Source organism: Phocoena sinus, chromosome 5 (assembly GCF_008692025.1).
Source record: "Phocoena sinus isolate mPhoSin1 chromosome 5, mPhoSin1.pri, whole genome shotgun sequence".
NCBI lineage: Eukaryota > Metazoa > Chordata > Mammalia > Artiodactyla > Phocoenidae > Phocoena > Phocoena sinus.
In genome coordinates, this window is record NC_045767.1 from 132362353 (window position 1) to 132376939 (window position 14587).

Below are 14587 nucleotides of genomic sequence, written 5' to 3' on the forward strand. Positions count from 1 at the left end.
AAATTAAAATTTGAATACTTTTTGTAGGCAGTCTCTAGATATATTAAATATGAGTAAGTTAAAACAACCTATCTTGATCTTGAGACGCAATAATTCACTCAAATGTTACTCCTGACACCCTGCATCTGGCTGGCTTTGTCAGTTTCTATTTTTAAAAAAGAAAAGAAGAAGGAGAGAAATGAAAAGTCACTCAAGCGAGTGACCACGAAAGTGCTGACACTCGTGTTAAAAAAAAGCATGTAAGCGTATTCTACTTCTTAAAGGGCAAAGCACTATTTTAGGAAACTATACATTTGCACTTGATCTACTTCTTTTTTTTGCACTGAGTACATATATAAATGAAAGATCCTGGAAAAAATACTTGGTGAAGACTTAAAACTGTGAGTGAATGAGAAGTAAAATAAAATATGTTTCCTGATACCCACGTTTTTTACTACTTCCTGAGTCTTTAAAAAACTGATAGGGAATAAAGTGCGAGAGAAAAGAAGAGATGATGATTTATGATGGTGATACATGAAGTGTAAAGCACCTCGGTACAAACAACAAGTGTACATACCAAAAGGATGAAGAACATAAAGAACACAAACGTAGTGAAATAAATTGGTCCCAAAACTCGATTAGCTTCCTCCATCTCTGCGAAGTTGACGTCACCCAAAATGATACGGAATTGAGTGAAGCTACAAAAACAAAACAAAGCACAACACCACAGTACGAAAACAAAGAACGTCCGGCATTCTTCTGACATAACATTTCTTAAAAGATGATTTCATACTTTTGGACCTTTTGTTTTTTAATCAGCGTGGAAAGCTGCCAAATAACAGAAACGTGTCAACCCCTTCGGAAAACTCGTTACTCATATGAGCCACTAGAGCCTTCTAGAATCAAAAGAATATGCTTTCGTGCTAACTATGTTATTTCCATTTGGTAAAAAGAAAATATATTATTAGATGGCTTATAAAGCAATAGGCTCGAAGAAAGTAAGACGTAATCTGGGTAAAATATGGTAACCCTAAACCTTCACAATGGTCACCCTGAGTCTAAATTTAAAATCTCGTAAGAAAAAAAGATTTTTGAAGGATAGTCAAAATTGTACATGTACGAAGATGCACTATTTCAATGCACCTAGAGTGGGGTTGAGAATTGCTGCACGTTGCCAGATGCTGGGTCTTTATCAGTACAGTTGTTTCCATTCCTGACTTTCATCAGACAGCAACATGAATCAGGGTTCCTCATGCACAAAGCCCCATTAACTCCTATTATCACGATCATCTTATTTCCTAACTAACTCCTTTCTAAGTGACATGGAAGTCTGAAATGGTTTTTCATATCCTATTCGAGAACTTTGGAAAAAGACTGAAAATTCCTGTATTGGTTTGAGCTTCTCCTGGAATATTAGAAATACCCTTTTCTTCTTAGAAAATAGGCTGAAGTTTGAAGTTTATGGCAACATTATTTAATAGGAATAAAAGTATAGGCAAAGGTCTCTTAAATGCTACCATCTGCATGTGGTGCTAAGAAGACCTCAGTGTTTGGAACAGAGTTGGTTTACTATAGCTGTTCTTCTATATCTTACTACTTTCGGGCTCTGTCTTAAACATTAATGTTTCAGAAGGTATTGTCATCTTTGCATTGATGGGTCAATGTTTCTGGGAAAGAGAATTAACTCTTTTTTTTTGTTGTTTTTTTATTTTGTTTTGTTTTTTTGCAGTACATGGGCCTCTCACTGTTGTGGCCTCTCCCGTTGCGGAGCACAGGCTCCGGACGGGCAGGCTCAGCGGCCATGGCGCACGGGTCCAGCCGCTCCGCGGCATGTGGGATCCTCCCGGACCGGGGCACGAACCCGTGTCCCCTGCATCGGCAGGCGGACTCTCAACCACTGCGCCACCAGGGAAGCCCTAATTCTCATTTTAAACAACTACTTTTAAGTACTTGGTAGTTAAATAGCCACCGTGAAGGTTTATTTAACCTCGAGAAGGCAGCACTGTCTATGATGAAATTTTTCTTCTTAATTTCATACTTACATACACTCTTGGAAAGTACTGAAGTCATCAACCTGAGTGCCAAAGACAAGGTATGCCAACTGAGCGTATGCTAAGAAAATAATGAAGAACATAATTGCAAAGCCAAAGAGGTCTTTGGCACACCGAGACATGGTTGTGGAGAGCTGACTCATGGTCCTGTTAAAGTTGATGAATTTGAAGAGCTGTAAAAGAGAGGGGAGATGAGACACGAGGATGAATGAGTAAACAAACTGCGGTATATACGTGTGATGGGTCATTATTCAGCCCTATGAAGGAAGGAAATTTTGATTTGCTACAACACGAATGAAACTTGAAAGCACTGTGCTAAGTGAAATAAGCCAGACACGAAAAGACAAGTATTGCATGATTCCACTTACGTGAGGTACCTAGAGTAGGGAAATTCACAGAGACAGAGGAGAACAGAAGTTACCAGGAGCTGGAGGGAGGGGGAAACGGAGAGTCAGTGTTGAATGGATAAAGACGTTGCAGCTGGGACGATGAAAAAGTTCTGGACGCGCACAGTGGTGATGGTTGTACAACACTGACAGCACTGTGAAGGTACTTAATGCCACTGAGTTGTTCACTTAAAAGCAGTTAAAATGGAAAATTCTGTTATGTATATTTTACAACAGAAAGAAAGAGAGGACAAAAATGACTTGCTTTTTTTCAAATCCAGCCACTTATATTTTCTCATTTATAGTGAAAACAAGTTTAATTATAATTAAAATGACCATTGATATTTTTCTCCTGGAAAGAATAAAACAAAGGAGGAAAAAACCCCACAAATGAAAACTAGCTAGATAAATGACAAGGAGCTACTGTGTAGCACAGGGAACTATACTCAACATCTTGTAATAACCTATAATGGAAAAGAATCTGAAAAAGAATGTATGTACGTACATAGGTATGTAACGGAATCACTTTGCTGTACACCTGAAACTAACACAACGTTGCGAATTAACTGTACTTCAATAAAAACAAAAAGAGTTAACATAAAAAAACACTAGTTAAGGGACTTCCCTGGCGGTCCAGGGGTTAAGACTTCACCTTCCCATACAGGGGGTGTGGGTTCGATCCCTGGTCGGGGAGCTAAGATCCCACATGCCTGGCGGCCAAAAAAAACAAAACATAAAACAGAAGCAATATTGTAACAAATTCAACCAAGACTTTAAAATTGGTCCACATCCAAAAAAGAAAAAACGTCTTCAAAAAGAAGACACTAGTTAGAAAAACCTCCAGAAAATACTTATTGTATATTAACAGTCACTTATCGTGCATGAAGTTTGTGCCAGGCATTGGCCAGGGCTTGGAGTGAGGATCTGAACCGGGCTCTATCTGACTGCACAGCCACACGGCGCATTTCTGTAGACGAGGCACAGAGGATACTGCCCAGGTTCGGCAGCTCGAGCCCAGAGGGCAGGACACACCGCACGGCTCTAGCTAGGAGTCTCGGCGGAAGGAAGTGGGCAGATCCGTTAGAAGCTGAGCTCCAATCTCTGCCTTAAAGAACCTAATGGTTCACAAGGTCTTGGGGGCAAGATGTTTACAGGCGAAGCACTAAACGAGACGAACACCCTGAGGCACACACTGAAAGGAAATCTCTAGAATTGTACTTAAAGACCTCTTATAAAGCACATCTGGCACAACAAAATGTTTCTGACGGCTGTTGTAATCACATTACTTGACACAATTCCTAGTAGTATTTCTAGGAGATCTTGATTATTGTTCTGTTTTGTGATAAAGGTACGGTACGTTAGTGATGGTTTCTCTTGAACGAACATGTAACTGAATAAACAGCACGAGAGATACAGGACGAGGTCTAAGCGCCCTCTGATAAATCTCAGGCCTTCCAGATGTGAATAACAATTCGGGAAAATAAGTGACTGTTTGGAAAGTACCTTCTAGAACGGGGCTCTTCAACAGAATTTTCTCTGATGATGGAAATGCTCTGTATTTCCGCTATCTAATACAGTGGCCACTAGCCACATATAGACACTGAACACTGAAAATGCGGCCAGAGTGACTGAGGAACTGAATGTTTAATTGCATGTCATTTTAATTAATTTAAATTAAAATCGAAATAGTTACTGGTGGCTGACAGCTACTATCTGGATGGCACAATCATAGAACTTAAGTGGTGACAGGCTGGCAGCTGCCCTCAAAAACAATGACATTTCCTCAATCTCCAGAATTGAGGCTCATCGTATATGAAGTGACCTGAGCTTTCACGCACGAGGAAAGGCACACGGTGCCTTGGGAGAAGAAGGAAATGAGTCGTGAAGGTACTACTCGGAGGACCTGTCTGTCCCAATCTCAATTCTAGGTAAAGCTTCTCCGGCCTCCACCCGGAAAGGAGGCAATCCTTCCGGAGAACATTGCCAGTGCAGGATCTCTCCCTTTCCTTTCCCCACCCTTCCCCTCCTTTCTCTTAGTCCCTTTTCCTTCACCTGGTTCACCCCACTTACGGTGAAACTTGAACCTGTCTCTGGGTTAGCACAGCCAGGGGACCCCAGGCCCAGGTGACACACAAAGGTCTCTTAACGCATTTGTTAAATGAAACCTCCAAAGACAGGTCTTCCAAGAGTGCAGGTAGCAGGCAGACAGTGAGATGTACCGTCACGTGAGTATTGCTAGCTGACTTCACTTGTAAACGTGGGGCTGGCTGCTTACACTCGGCCACAGAAACCAATTCAAGTCCTTCAACATTTTGTGCGACTCACGTTAATAAAAAGATGAAAACGATATTAAAGATCTGAACCTGAAATTTATAAATTACCTTAATCCAGACAAAAAATACTATGACAGCAGCTATGTTGTTGAACTGTATTTGCCAGTATGCCAGATTCTCAAAGTTGGGGAAAGCATTTTGATCTTCTAGAAACTGGAGGAGCACCTCCACATTCGATGTTCTGTGTATGTTAATTCCTGCAGCTACCACTGACAGCTGGAAGACAAAAGATTTAGATATTATTGCAGTGTTCTAGAAATATATCACTTACCTTAAAATGACTAGTTTATCTTCCTTCACAAATGTATTAATTCTAGGGCTCACCATTCTACTCACCCAACGGCATGCATAAATTAAGTCACTCACACGGAGGGAAAGTGTAAAAAAGTAAAAGAATATATCGCTCGCACTTCCTTGGTTAGGAATAGAAACACAGTGAGCGCACGTGTGCACGCATGTGGCTGCACACGCGCGTGCACACACCCGGGAGACGTCACTTTATTACAAAAGGAAACCCAAACAGGAACGCCTTCTGTTTTATTCCGCCACCTTCATGTAAATCACTTTCCAGCCTTGTGCTTTCCCAGGCCTCGTCTCGCTCTCTGTTTTTATTTGCGGGGTTTCTTTTTTTTCATCTTCCAGCCATCTATTCTTTCCTTTATTCAACAAACACATGGTGGATATCTGTGTACACAGCACCGTGCGAAGGCGCAAGAGGAACAAATACAAGTGGAAAGTACAAACCTCGTCCTCGAGAAGCTTATACTCTGGTTCAAGAGCAGATAAACACTCAGAGACGAAGAGTACAAAAACCTTCTAAGAAGCTGGCATCACACCACACAGGGGAAGGGTGAAACAAGACATGCTCAAAGGAGCGCCCGTGACAGGGAAGAATGAGCTTGGTCTTAGATGGCGGGAACGAAGGGCACAGAGGGCTCAACAAGGCTTGCAGTGGGTACATGAGAGCCAAGGGTTCCCCACTTGCTTCCTTCTGTCCTTTAACTCATGACCATACAACTCTTCACATCTGCTTTGGTTCTGGCCTACAAAAATCCGAGGGGAACGCTGGGCCCGCCTTGCACCCATCACCACTGGATTAACATGTATGTGTGTAAAGTGCTAGGGGTCAGCCATAACCACCGGGCCCCCACATGGACCCCGAATCCACGGCGTGCGGGCTACGGCAGGTGCCGTGACCTCTGCGGTCCATCTCTCTCTTCTCACGGATGATGGCCAAGGACCACCGCATCAGCCCTTCTTGAGATGCCTGTCTGGTGATTATCAGAGTCAGGGCCTGCCTGTCTGCCAGCCTCAGCTGCAAAAGCCAACCTCACCACCTTCCTCGTCTTCCCTGTGAAGGGTTCCCAGACTTAGTCTAGTATTTTTGCACTGGTGGTAGGAATACTTCCCTTGAGCTCTCTGGAATACCCTAATAAGTGTTTTTCTGCATGGACTTCACTGAGAAAAAAGGGCTGACTGACTGAATCTAAAAATAACCCTTTACCAACTCTCACTAGGTACCCTTTGTTTTTGCTCTGCCCAGGGCAAATGGAATAAAAATATGGAATATGTGGTCATTTATACAATGCCATAGAAATACACTAAATGTCCTGAGCCTCTTCCTTCAAAATAGAGAATGAGAGAGAAGAAGAGAGGAAAGAGGTTTGGTGGGCATTTGGGTCGTTACGTGGCTCTGAGTTTTCTTTGAGATTCTCATCTCTTATCTATAAAAGAACTTTCTTTCTTTGGCATAAGCTTCACGGAAAGCGTGCCCTATTTCTATTTCTAAAGGGTCAGAGACGGTTTCAAAGGAGAAGTAGGATTCCAGTAGCCGTTCCCTGTTCTCATAAAAGCACACTGCCTGAACTGTTGTCTTGTCAGCACTAAGAAGCACTTGCAAAATTCTGCAGCTGCTGAGCCAAGAGACTAGCCTCAATTTCCATGACGTCATCAGCTATTTTTCCCGCGGTCTCCAAGGTGGGCACGAGGCAATTCACTGGGGTGTGAGATGAAAACATTAAAACTTCTAGGCAGGTGATATGAAAGTGCTAGAATTCTACTTGTATTTATTTTTATCCAAATACTTCAAATTCTATGCTGTGTATGTTTTTACAAATGTACTTATTACACCACTACACACACACACACACACAGACACACACACACACTTTATAAATAAAAATACACTAGGGTGTGGCATTTCATTGATATGTGTACATAATCAAAAAGTCGAATGCCGCTGACTAGCCCTTTGCTCACATTGAAGGTATTTGGTTAAAAAAAAAAAAGAAAACATTAATTAGCATAATACCACACCCACTTTTTTACCATTATTCTCAATGACAGAAACATAAACGTATCCATGGAAACTAAAAAAGCAGAGTTTGCATCCTTAGGGCTCCAAATAATAATTGTTTTCCAGAATGATTTTCAGTGTATATGAACTGCAGTCTGCCATCGTGCAGTACAGAAATATTTTGAAAAATTATTTCCCATATCATCGCCTTTCCTGCCTCCTTAAGTACGGAAATTCTTTTGTAATTCTGTTCATTATTAATATGTTGAGAATTTGGGAATCAAGAGTTTAGCTACAGGAATTCTGTGATGTTACACAGCCATCGTGAAAGAAGGGGTGCACTTCTAACTGCATCAGGATCAGGTGGGTTCCATGCTGTATTCTACAGGAACGTGTATTTTATGTAAAAGTTATTTCTGAAGTACACATGTATGTGGCGTGAGGGCGGTGGCAGAGTGGCTAAGAGGGTTATCGTGAGGACTAAATGAACCGCCGTAGAGGAAAAGCACAAGGAACTGTGCCTAGCAGACAGCTTCTGAAATGTTAGCAATTATTGTTATTACTGCACCTATTAATACCGTTATTGCCACGCAATACACACATACAGCTTGTTTATGTCTTAAGTCTCCTTTAACTTACATATGAATAACATTTTTTCTATATTTAATAGCATGTTAAAATACATTAAGTAACATACTTTCTATATATTACCAACTCACTCTAGTGATGATTTGATAATGACTTGATGTAAATGCTTCACAAAGCCAAATGAACTTTTGGCTGGGGAGGAACAATACTGGTTAAGAAGCAGGATAATAGAAGAGAGAATGCTAACAGGATAACGCATCACTGACTAAGATTTCAGAGGGGCAGCTCTGTCGCTGCACAGTGGAAAGGATGGACTTTTAAGCACGTAACCATTAAGCATGTTGTTATATGCTCTAATGTGTAAGAGACTAGCAGAAGATTATGTGTTATTGCTGAAGGGAGAAAAGCTTGCAAAAATACATCTTACAGTAAGGCCTCTGGAAGGAAGTAATTAAGATGATGCTGAAGAGAAACCGTCTTGAACAAGTGTTGGAATTTGTAACAGAGTCACGGGCAGGCAAGGGCTCCACAAGGGGTCACAGTCTTAACTCAATCATAACTCTGCCTTATGGTTTCCTGCACCTCCTACAGAAAACGCTGATGACCATCATTTACATTTTGTACACTGTGGACTATCTGCAGGACATTTGAAACTGCAAGGGGGTTTTCTCTGCCACCTCCAAAATTTCCGGGATGTTTCTTTATGCTGTAACTTTACACACGTGCAGAAAGATATAAACTGATTTTTGCTGTAGTCGAAGAAAAATATCATTAGCCAAAGCAGAATACACAAAATTGCTTTCTCCCCGCATCTCGTATGGCATGCCAAAGCCAAATACGAATTACTAACCCATTCTTGTTATTAGTGTGGCCAAGTGAGAGCTTATTGTAAATGCCTCTCCACTTCCATACGCAGAAGGGTCACTCATGCAACGTGAGAAAGTTAGTAACAGTGATGTTGATGTTATAGAGAACCTTTAGATTCTCCTTCAGGAAGGTCAAGACGCACAGCACTGAGGGGAGCGAAGACTCTAACACATTTGTATAACAGGGTAGGGGATTTGGTGTTGTTCTCAAACCTACCACAATGATCACAACATCCAGACAATTCCAGAAACTCCTGAAATAGTGCAGCTTGTGAATGCGAATTTCCAGTATCTCTTCCACCACATAGTAAAGGATAAAGAAACAAAAGATAATCTCACAGGCTGCCAGGAAGAAATCGAAAGTCGTGACATATCGGATCAGCTTTACAGGCTGAAACTGCCAAGATGGAATCACACCGCCTGTTGCTGGGAATTCGACCAATAACCTGCGTTGCAATAAGAACAGTTAACACAACTAACAACGTCAACAGTGACAACAACACATGGATGCAGCCGGGAAAAAACATCGTCTATTCTGTCCCTGCTCTAAATAAAACTGAGACCACAAGTCACTCCAAACTAGTGGCAAAATGTTTTTATCACAGCCGGTAACTCCATCTTTGTAGAATTTTGTGTTACAAAAAGAACAAGCCTTCCCAAGGCGTCCCAGACCAAAGAGATTATTCGTCCTCCGTCTCCCATTTACGCTTCTGGTATTGAGACCACTCAAAATGCTATACACTTATTTTTAAATGTAGAAGTTAATCAACAAACAAGACTTTATAGGACTGTGATTAAATGCAAGTCCTTCAACTGGGTAATAAAGAACATAAGAAATATATGTCATCAATCAAGACATGTATGGCCTGGTTGAGAAGCAGGATGTCTCTTTCATATACATATAAAGACAGGGAATGAGTTTCTCATTTGTGCATTTGGTGACACCTAACCAGCATCAAATAAAATGCCTACAGGGACCATTTTGCTATCGGAACTTCTCAGAGCCTTATAGTGGATTGGTGCCCAGTAAACGTCTGACTGTCTGTAACACTGACATATGCTTTTACGTTCACAGTGATGGCGCTGATCTTTAGTGCTTTCTAATAACTGAAGTGAAGATGCTTCTTGCCAAATTCCCCTTTGTAGGTGTCACACTGAGAAGGTGAAACGATTCACTTAATGGTACAATTTCCCTTCACACTAGAAACAGACTCTCTAGATCCTTAACTTGAAGGCTTTTAAAAGATCTCCAGTCAGCGATCAGGTGTAACCATCTCTCCCGTTACAGGATGGACAGGACAGGTGGCCACTCCTAGAACCTAAGTATCTAGGGCTCAAGCATAAGCAACAATCAAGTATAGGCAAGGACTATAGCAACTTAGAACTGGTCAAAGATGTGTGAAACGTCTTCCTTCCCTGGCACTGTCAACCTCCTGTTTTCTTCCTATTCAATACGCTGGAGCGTAGGGGTGAGAACCAGAAACTCAGGAGGGCACTACTGAGACAAAGAGCCTTATGGCCGCCTCTACAAGGGCAGGAAGCGGCCTCTGTGTGCTGAGTCATCTCTCTCTGCCTGTTCTGGTCCCGCATCGTCAACCCCTCCAGAAATTGAGGCAACAATGTAGAGAAATGAAGCAACCGCCTTGACAATATTCACTCTTAAAGTATGGGGGGGGAGTGGGAGACATACTCATTTATACCTTCTATAAATAGATATTTCCTTAAACGTCAGTCAGAGTTGCCTGCCTGCGTGTATCCTCTTTCCGTGCTCACTGGAATCGTCAGCAGAAGTCCAACAATAATTGCAATAGATTTTCATTCATTTCTAGTCATAACTACTACTTGACTTAATGTGATATTGTTTTCTGCAAAAGTTATTAGATATAAAGACTGGGAAAGTCCAAATGGCTATGTAAAGCACAGCTGAGTTTAGCCTCAAAAATAATCACAGAATAAGGCTATTATGAGAATGCAGCCTTCTTATTTGGTGGGTAAATACGTGTGCAAGTAATTCATGTCAGCAGCGTCTGGATGTTGCTGCCATATTCACCAGGAGGATTAAAGCGGGTGAATCCTGGATCCCCCTTGCCTTGTTCTACGTGTTTTATAGCACATATTACCTTCTAACATGCTATCTAATTAATTTGTTTCCTTTGCTTATTGTTTATCACCTAATATCTCCTCCTGGTTGAATGTGAGCTCTACAAGGGCAGAGATCTTTATTCTGTCCACTGATGCATCCCAAGAGCCTTGAACAGTGCCTGGCACATATTAAGTGCCCAACAAATGTTTGCTGAATGAATGAATGAACAAGAGGTCCCAGACAAGCCGGTGGGATCTCTGTCAGTTTCCTCACTGTCACCAGAATGGTCATGATGACAAACATCAGAGAATCTGCAGAAGGAACTTTATGTGCCTTTGGTAATTCTTGAGCGTAAGCAGGTACCGGGGCACCCTACTGAGCACAGGCGTAGCCCCTGACGACTGTGCTCGTGTTCTAATCGCGTGCGCATCATCGGAGAACGGGAAACTCAGGGAAATGAGTCAAGATACGATGCCTGGGGGCCTTGGTAGCAGAGCATGGAGCAGTGATCATCCTCGTGACGGGAAAGGACTGATGTCAGCAAAACGCAGTGCTTTATCTGGGACAGTTCCAGCCTTGGGATGAACTTGGACCAGACTTGAGGTTCTTCCTGACTCATAATATCCCCGGATCCTAACTCCCTTCCTCCAAGAATCCCTATCCCAGTAAGCTTTTTGGTTTTCACCCCTCCTTGCTGTCAGCTCTGATCCTTGAAACTCTCATTTAGCCAACTGCAGGCAATGATTTTCTGGTCTAACTCCAGACTAGGACGTATATACAAACACACAGAAGTGGGAGGCACGAGTGCCCTTTATACACACCTGATCACACAGAACAGATTAATGTTGCCATTGTACACTGAGAAGTCAATAAAAGTTGCCCGGGTTCCCCGGTCCAGCCAGACATTTTTCTTGAGGTTAGCAATCTGAGCGGCTGTTTCCTCTCTTGTTCTTGACAGATCCAGGTAATAACCAGCTCCGCTGTAAGTTGCAATCATTCCCCAGTGGCTGCTCCCATTCAAGTCTTTTTCACTTGTGTAGATCCAACTAATTCAAAGACAAAACGAACAGGTGAAAATCAGTGGAACACCTGGGGCAATTACGAAGACAGAGTACAGTAACAAATAACTGTGAGTCTCATCGAGCTGGGTGGTGTGCTTGCCATGGCGCTTTGTGTTTTCTTACATCATCCTCATGTAGCTATTATGCCCATTTTAGGAATAAGGGCCCTGAGGCTTAGTGAGGTCAACTGAGTCTCAGATCTTTTGAAGGTAGAGTCAGGGACCCACCCCAGGACGGTCTGCCTTCAGAGGCCTGTGCTGTTAGCCCTCAGTTTATATGGTTGCCTTTCAGGGTGACTTACTTAGGGACTAGCTGACCCTAGGCCCCCCAAGAATTGCAGCCAAAAGAGGTACGAGTTCATCAAATGCCACCGTCAGCAGCTCAACTAAATACGACTCCACATGACATTTGGGAGCTTAATCCACAAACGTTTACAGGGCTCTCAGGAACCAGACGCGTCTTTGGTATTAATGAGGATAGAAAGATGAACTAAGATCCTTTCTCTCCCAAATTTATAATAAGTGCGGAGAGAAAAGTTGTAATTAAACACCGAAAATACAAGGTAGGTGATAAGAACCAAAAAAGAATCAGAAAAATTGCTTGGGCCAAGCAGAGGGAAGCTAGCCTTCTTTGGAGGTTCAGCGATGATGGGAAAGGTGAACCAGAGAAGGCTTTGGAAGAAGCCACGTTGAACCTAGGCTGTGAAAGGTAAGCAGGATTCAGACTTAGGCAGGTGGATGGGGAGAGTGTTTTTAAGCCTGAGCCAGGCGGGGCCGGAGAAGTACAAGGCATCCGCCAGTAGTTCGGTTTGGCGCCCGTATGATGAAGGAGAGAAGGCTGAAAGGTGGACTCTGGTCAGATGGTGAGGGGGCAGGCGTGAAGGGGTCACCGAAGGGAAGGTCTCTGGGAGGCACAGAACGGGGTTACCTGGGGTGGTGAGGAAAGAGAGAGGACGATTGCGTGGAAAAGAGTTAACACAGCGGGTCCGAGACCGCCTTTCCTTAAAGCATCCAGGTTGGACTCGGTTGGCATCTGGAATTTCAGTGATAAACGGCTCCCTACACTGATATAAAACTTCCTCTGACCAGAAGGAGAGGCTCACAGTGCCTAGGCTTCTGTACAAACAAGGTGGCTTACGCCCACGCCTGCTTCCCTTCTGGGAGTCTGAGATTTGGGGATGTGCCGGGCAGAGCCTGCCTATGTAACCAGCACCCAGAAACACATGGGAGGCACCAAGTCTCTGCTGAGCTTCTCAGACAGACAATGCTTCCTACATGCTGTCACAACTCGTTACTGGAGGAAGACGCATGTCTTGTGTGGCTCCACTGGGAGAGGACCTTTACAACCTGGCACCTGGTTCCCTCCAGACTTTGCCCCATGAGCCTGTCCCTTCCGCTGCTTTTGCGTATTTCCTTTCACTGTAGTAAAGCTCAGCCATGAATATATGCTGAATCCTGGGAGCCCTTCCAGAGAATCGCTAAACTCCGTGAGGCTGGTCCCAGGGACCCCCCGACACAGCTGAGTCAACTGTCCTTGCAAGAACCAATGAGGCCTGAACTAGAGCAGTGAGGTGGGAAGGACAAGGGAGGGCCGAGACAGGGCCACGGAGGTGACTGTCAACAGAGCCTGGCACTGATTTGGAAGCTGGGGCAAGGGAGAGGGGACTTCTGAAAAAAGACTCCAGTCCCTTTTTGGGTAATGCAAAGATGGTGGTGCCATGAACAGGAGGAAGGACAGATTCGACAGGAAAGTGATGAGTTCCGGGACTTCCCTGGGGGTCCCGTGGCTAAGACTCTGCGCTCCCAATGCAGGGGGCACGGGTTCGATCCCTGGTTGGGGAAACTAAGATCCCGCATGCCAAATGGCATGGCCAAAAATAAACAAACAAACAAATAAATAAATAATAAATGATAACAAGTGATGAGTTCAGTTTGGGGCATATTGAATTATCGGAGCTGGTGGGACATACAGGTAGCATACACACTCACCTTCTATCAGACTCTGGCAGGACCTGGGATGGTTTAAATACACACAAGAAGGATCCCTTCAGTAGCCTACCCTGTAGTGAAAATCACTTATAAGCGTCTTGGATGTTCTAGGCACTGTTCAAAGCTTTGGAAATACAGCAGTGAACAAAACAGAGTCCCTGCCCTCAAGAAGCTTGAATTCTGACAGGGAACTGAGGGCAGCAGGCAGCCACTCTAGCAACATAACTAATATGGAAGAAGCAATGTGGCGTCATAAAAGAAACATGGGTTTTGGAGTCAAGCTGGTCCCATTTACTAGCGGTGATGTTTTTTCATCTATAAAATGGAGCTGATACCTATTTCAGAGTTGTTCTGTGAAAAGTAGAGATAATGCATGAATTCACTTCTCAGATAGCATCTAGCATGGAATAGAGGCTGCATGAATCTCTCTTACCAATGGCATGAGATGAGATAAAATATTAGACAAGGTACCATAGTTCAAGTGCAAACTTATGCTTTGCAGGAACTGGAAAAAGGAGCATTAGTGAGCAAAATCACTATCACAGCCTGGAAAACATGCCTCTTGAGATTCAGTCTTTTTACTCTAAATCTTCGGATGTTTAGTAAGTTTGTTCCTTATGGGTCCAGGTACGAAAGAGGGTGTGTACTGGACGACAGACGAAGAATCTGCTTATGGAAAAGGTGTTCGTCCTCATTGCGTATTAACTAATCTGGATTCTGGTGTCTCAGTTCTCAAGAAAGGGATCTAGATGAACTGAAAGAATTAGTTTAGTGAAACTTAGAAGACAATTCTATCCACAGTGACTCACCCAGGGCCCGTGCCCCAAGATGTCCACCTTGGGACAACCTGAGAACTCTTCTCACATTTTGTAATAATTCTAGAAATAAGGACTGTCCTCCCTTAATACACAGGATGTTTTAAGTATGTTGACAAAGAGCACCCAAAATCCCTGCGA

General features: G+C 43.2%; 1 protein-coding gene across 3 annotated transcripts in view; it reads right to left on the minus strand.

The window, feature by feature from the left end:
- The window catches only part of PKD2 (polycystin 2, transient receptor potential cation channel), a 49119-nt gene that overhangs the window by 15106 nt on the left and 19426 nt on the right, over positions 1–14587 (minus strand). For all 3 annotated transcript variants that reach the window (XR_004349945.1, XM_032632229.1, XM_032632230.1), the window contains exons 5-9: positions 11404–11628; positions 8717–8945; positions 4798–4965; positions 2022–2203; positions 557–677 (exon numbers count right to left, since the gene is read on the minus strand). Coding sequence is in view for 2 of the 3 variants with exons in the window: in XM_032632229.1 (XP_032488120.1) it covers positions 557–677; positions 2022–2203; positions 4798–4965; positions 8717–8945; positions 11404–11628 (925 nt within the window). In the remaining variant the exon portion in view is untranslated. The remainder of the gene's footprint in view (positions 1–556; positions 678–2021; positions 2204–4797; positions 4966–8716; positions 8946–11403; positions 11629–14587) is intronic.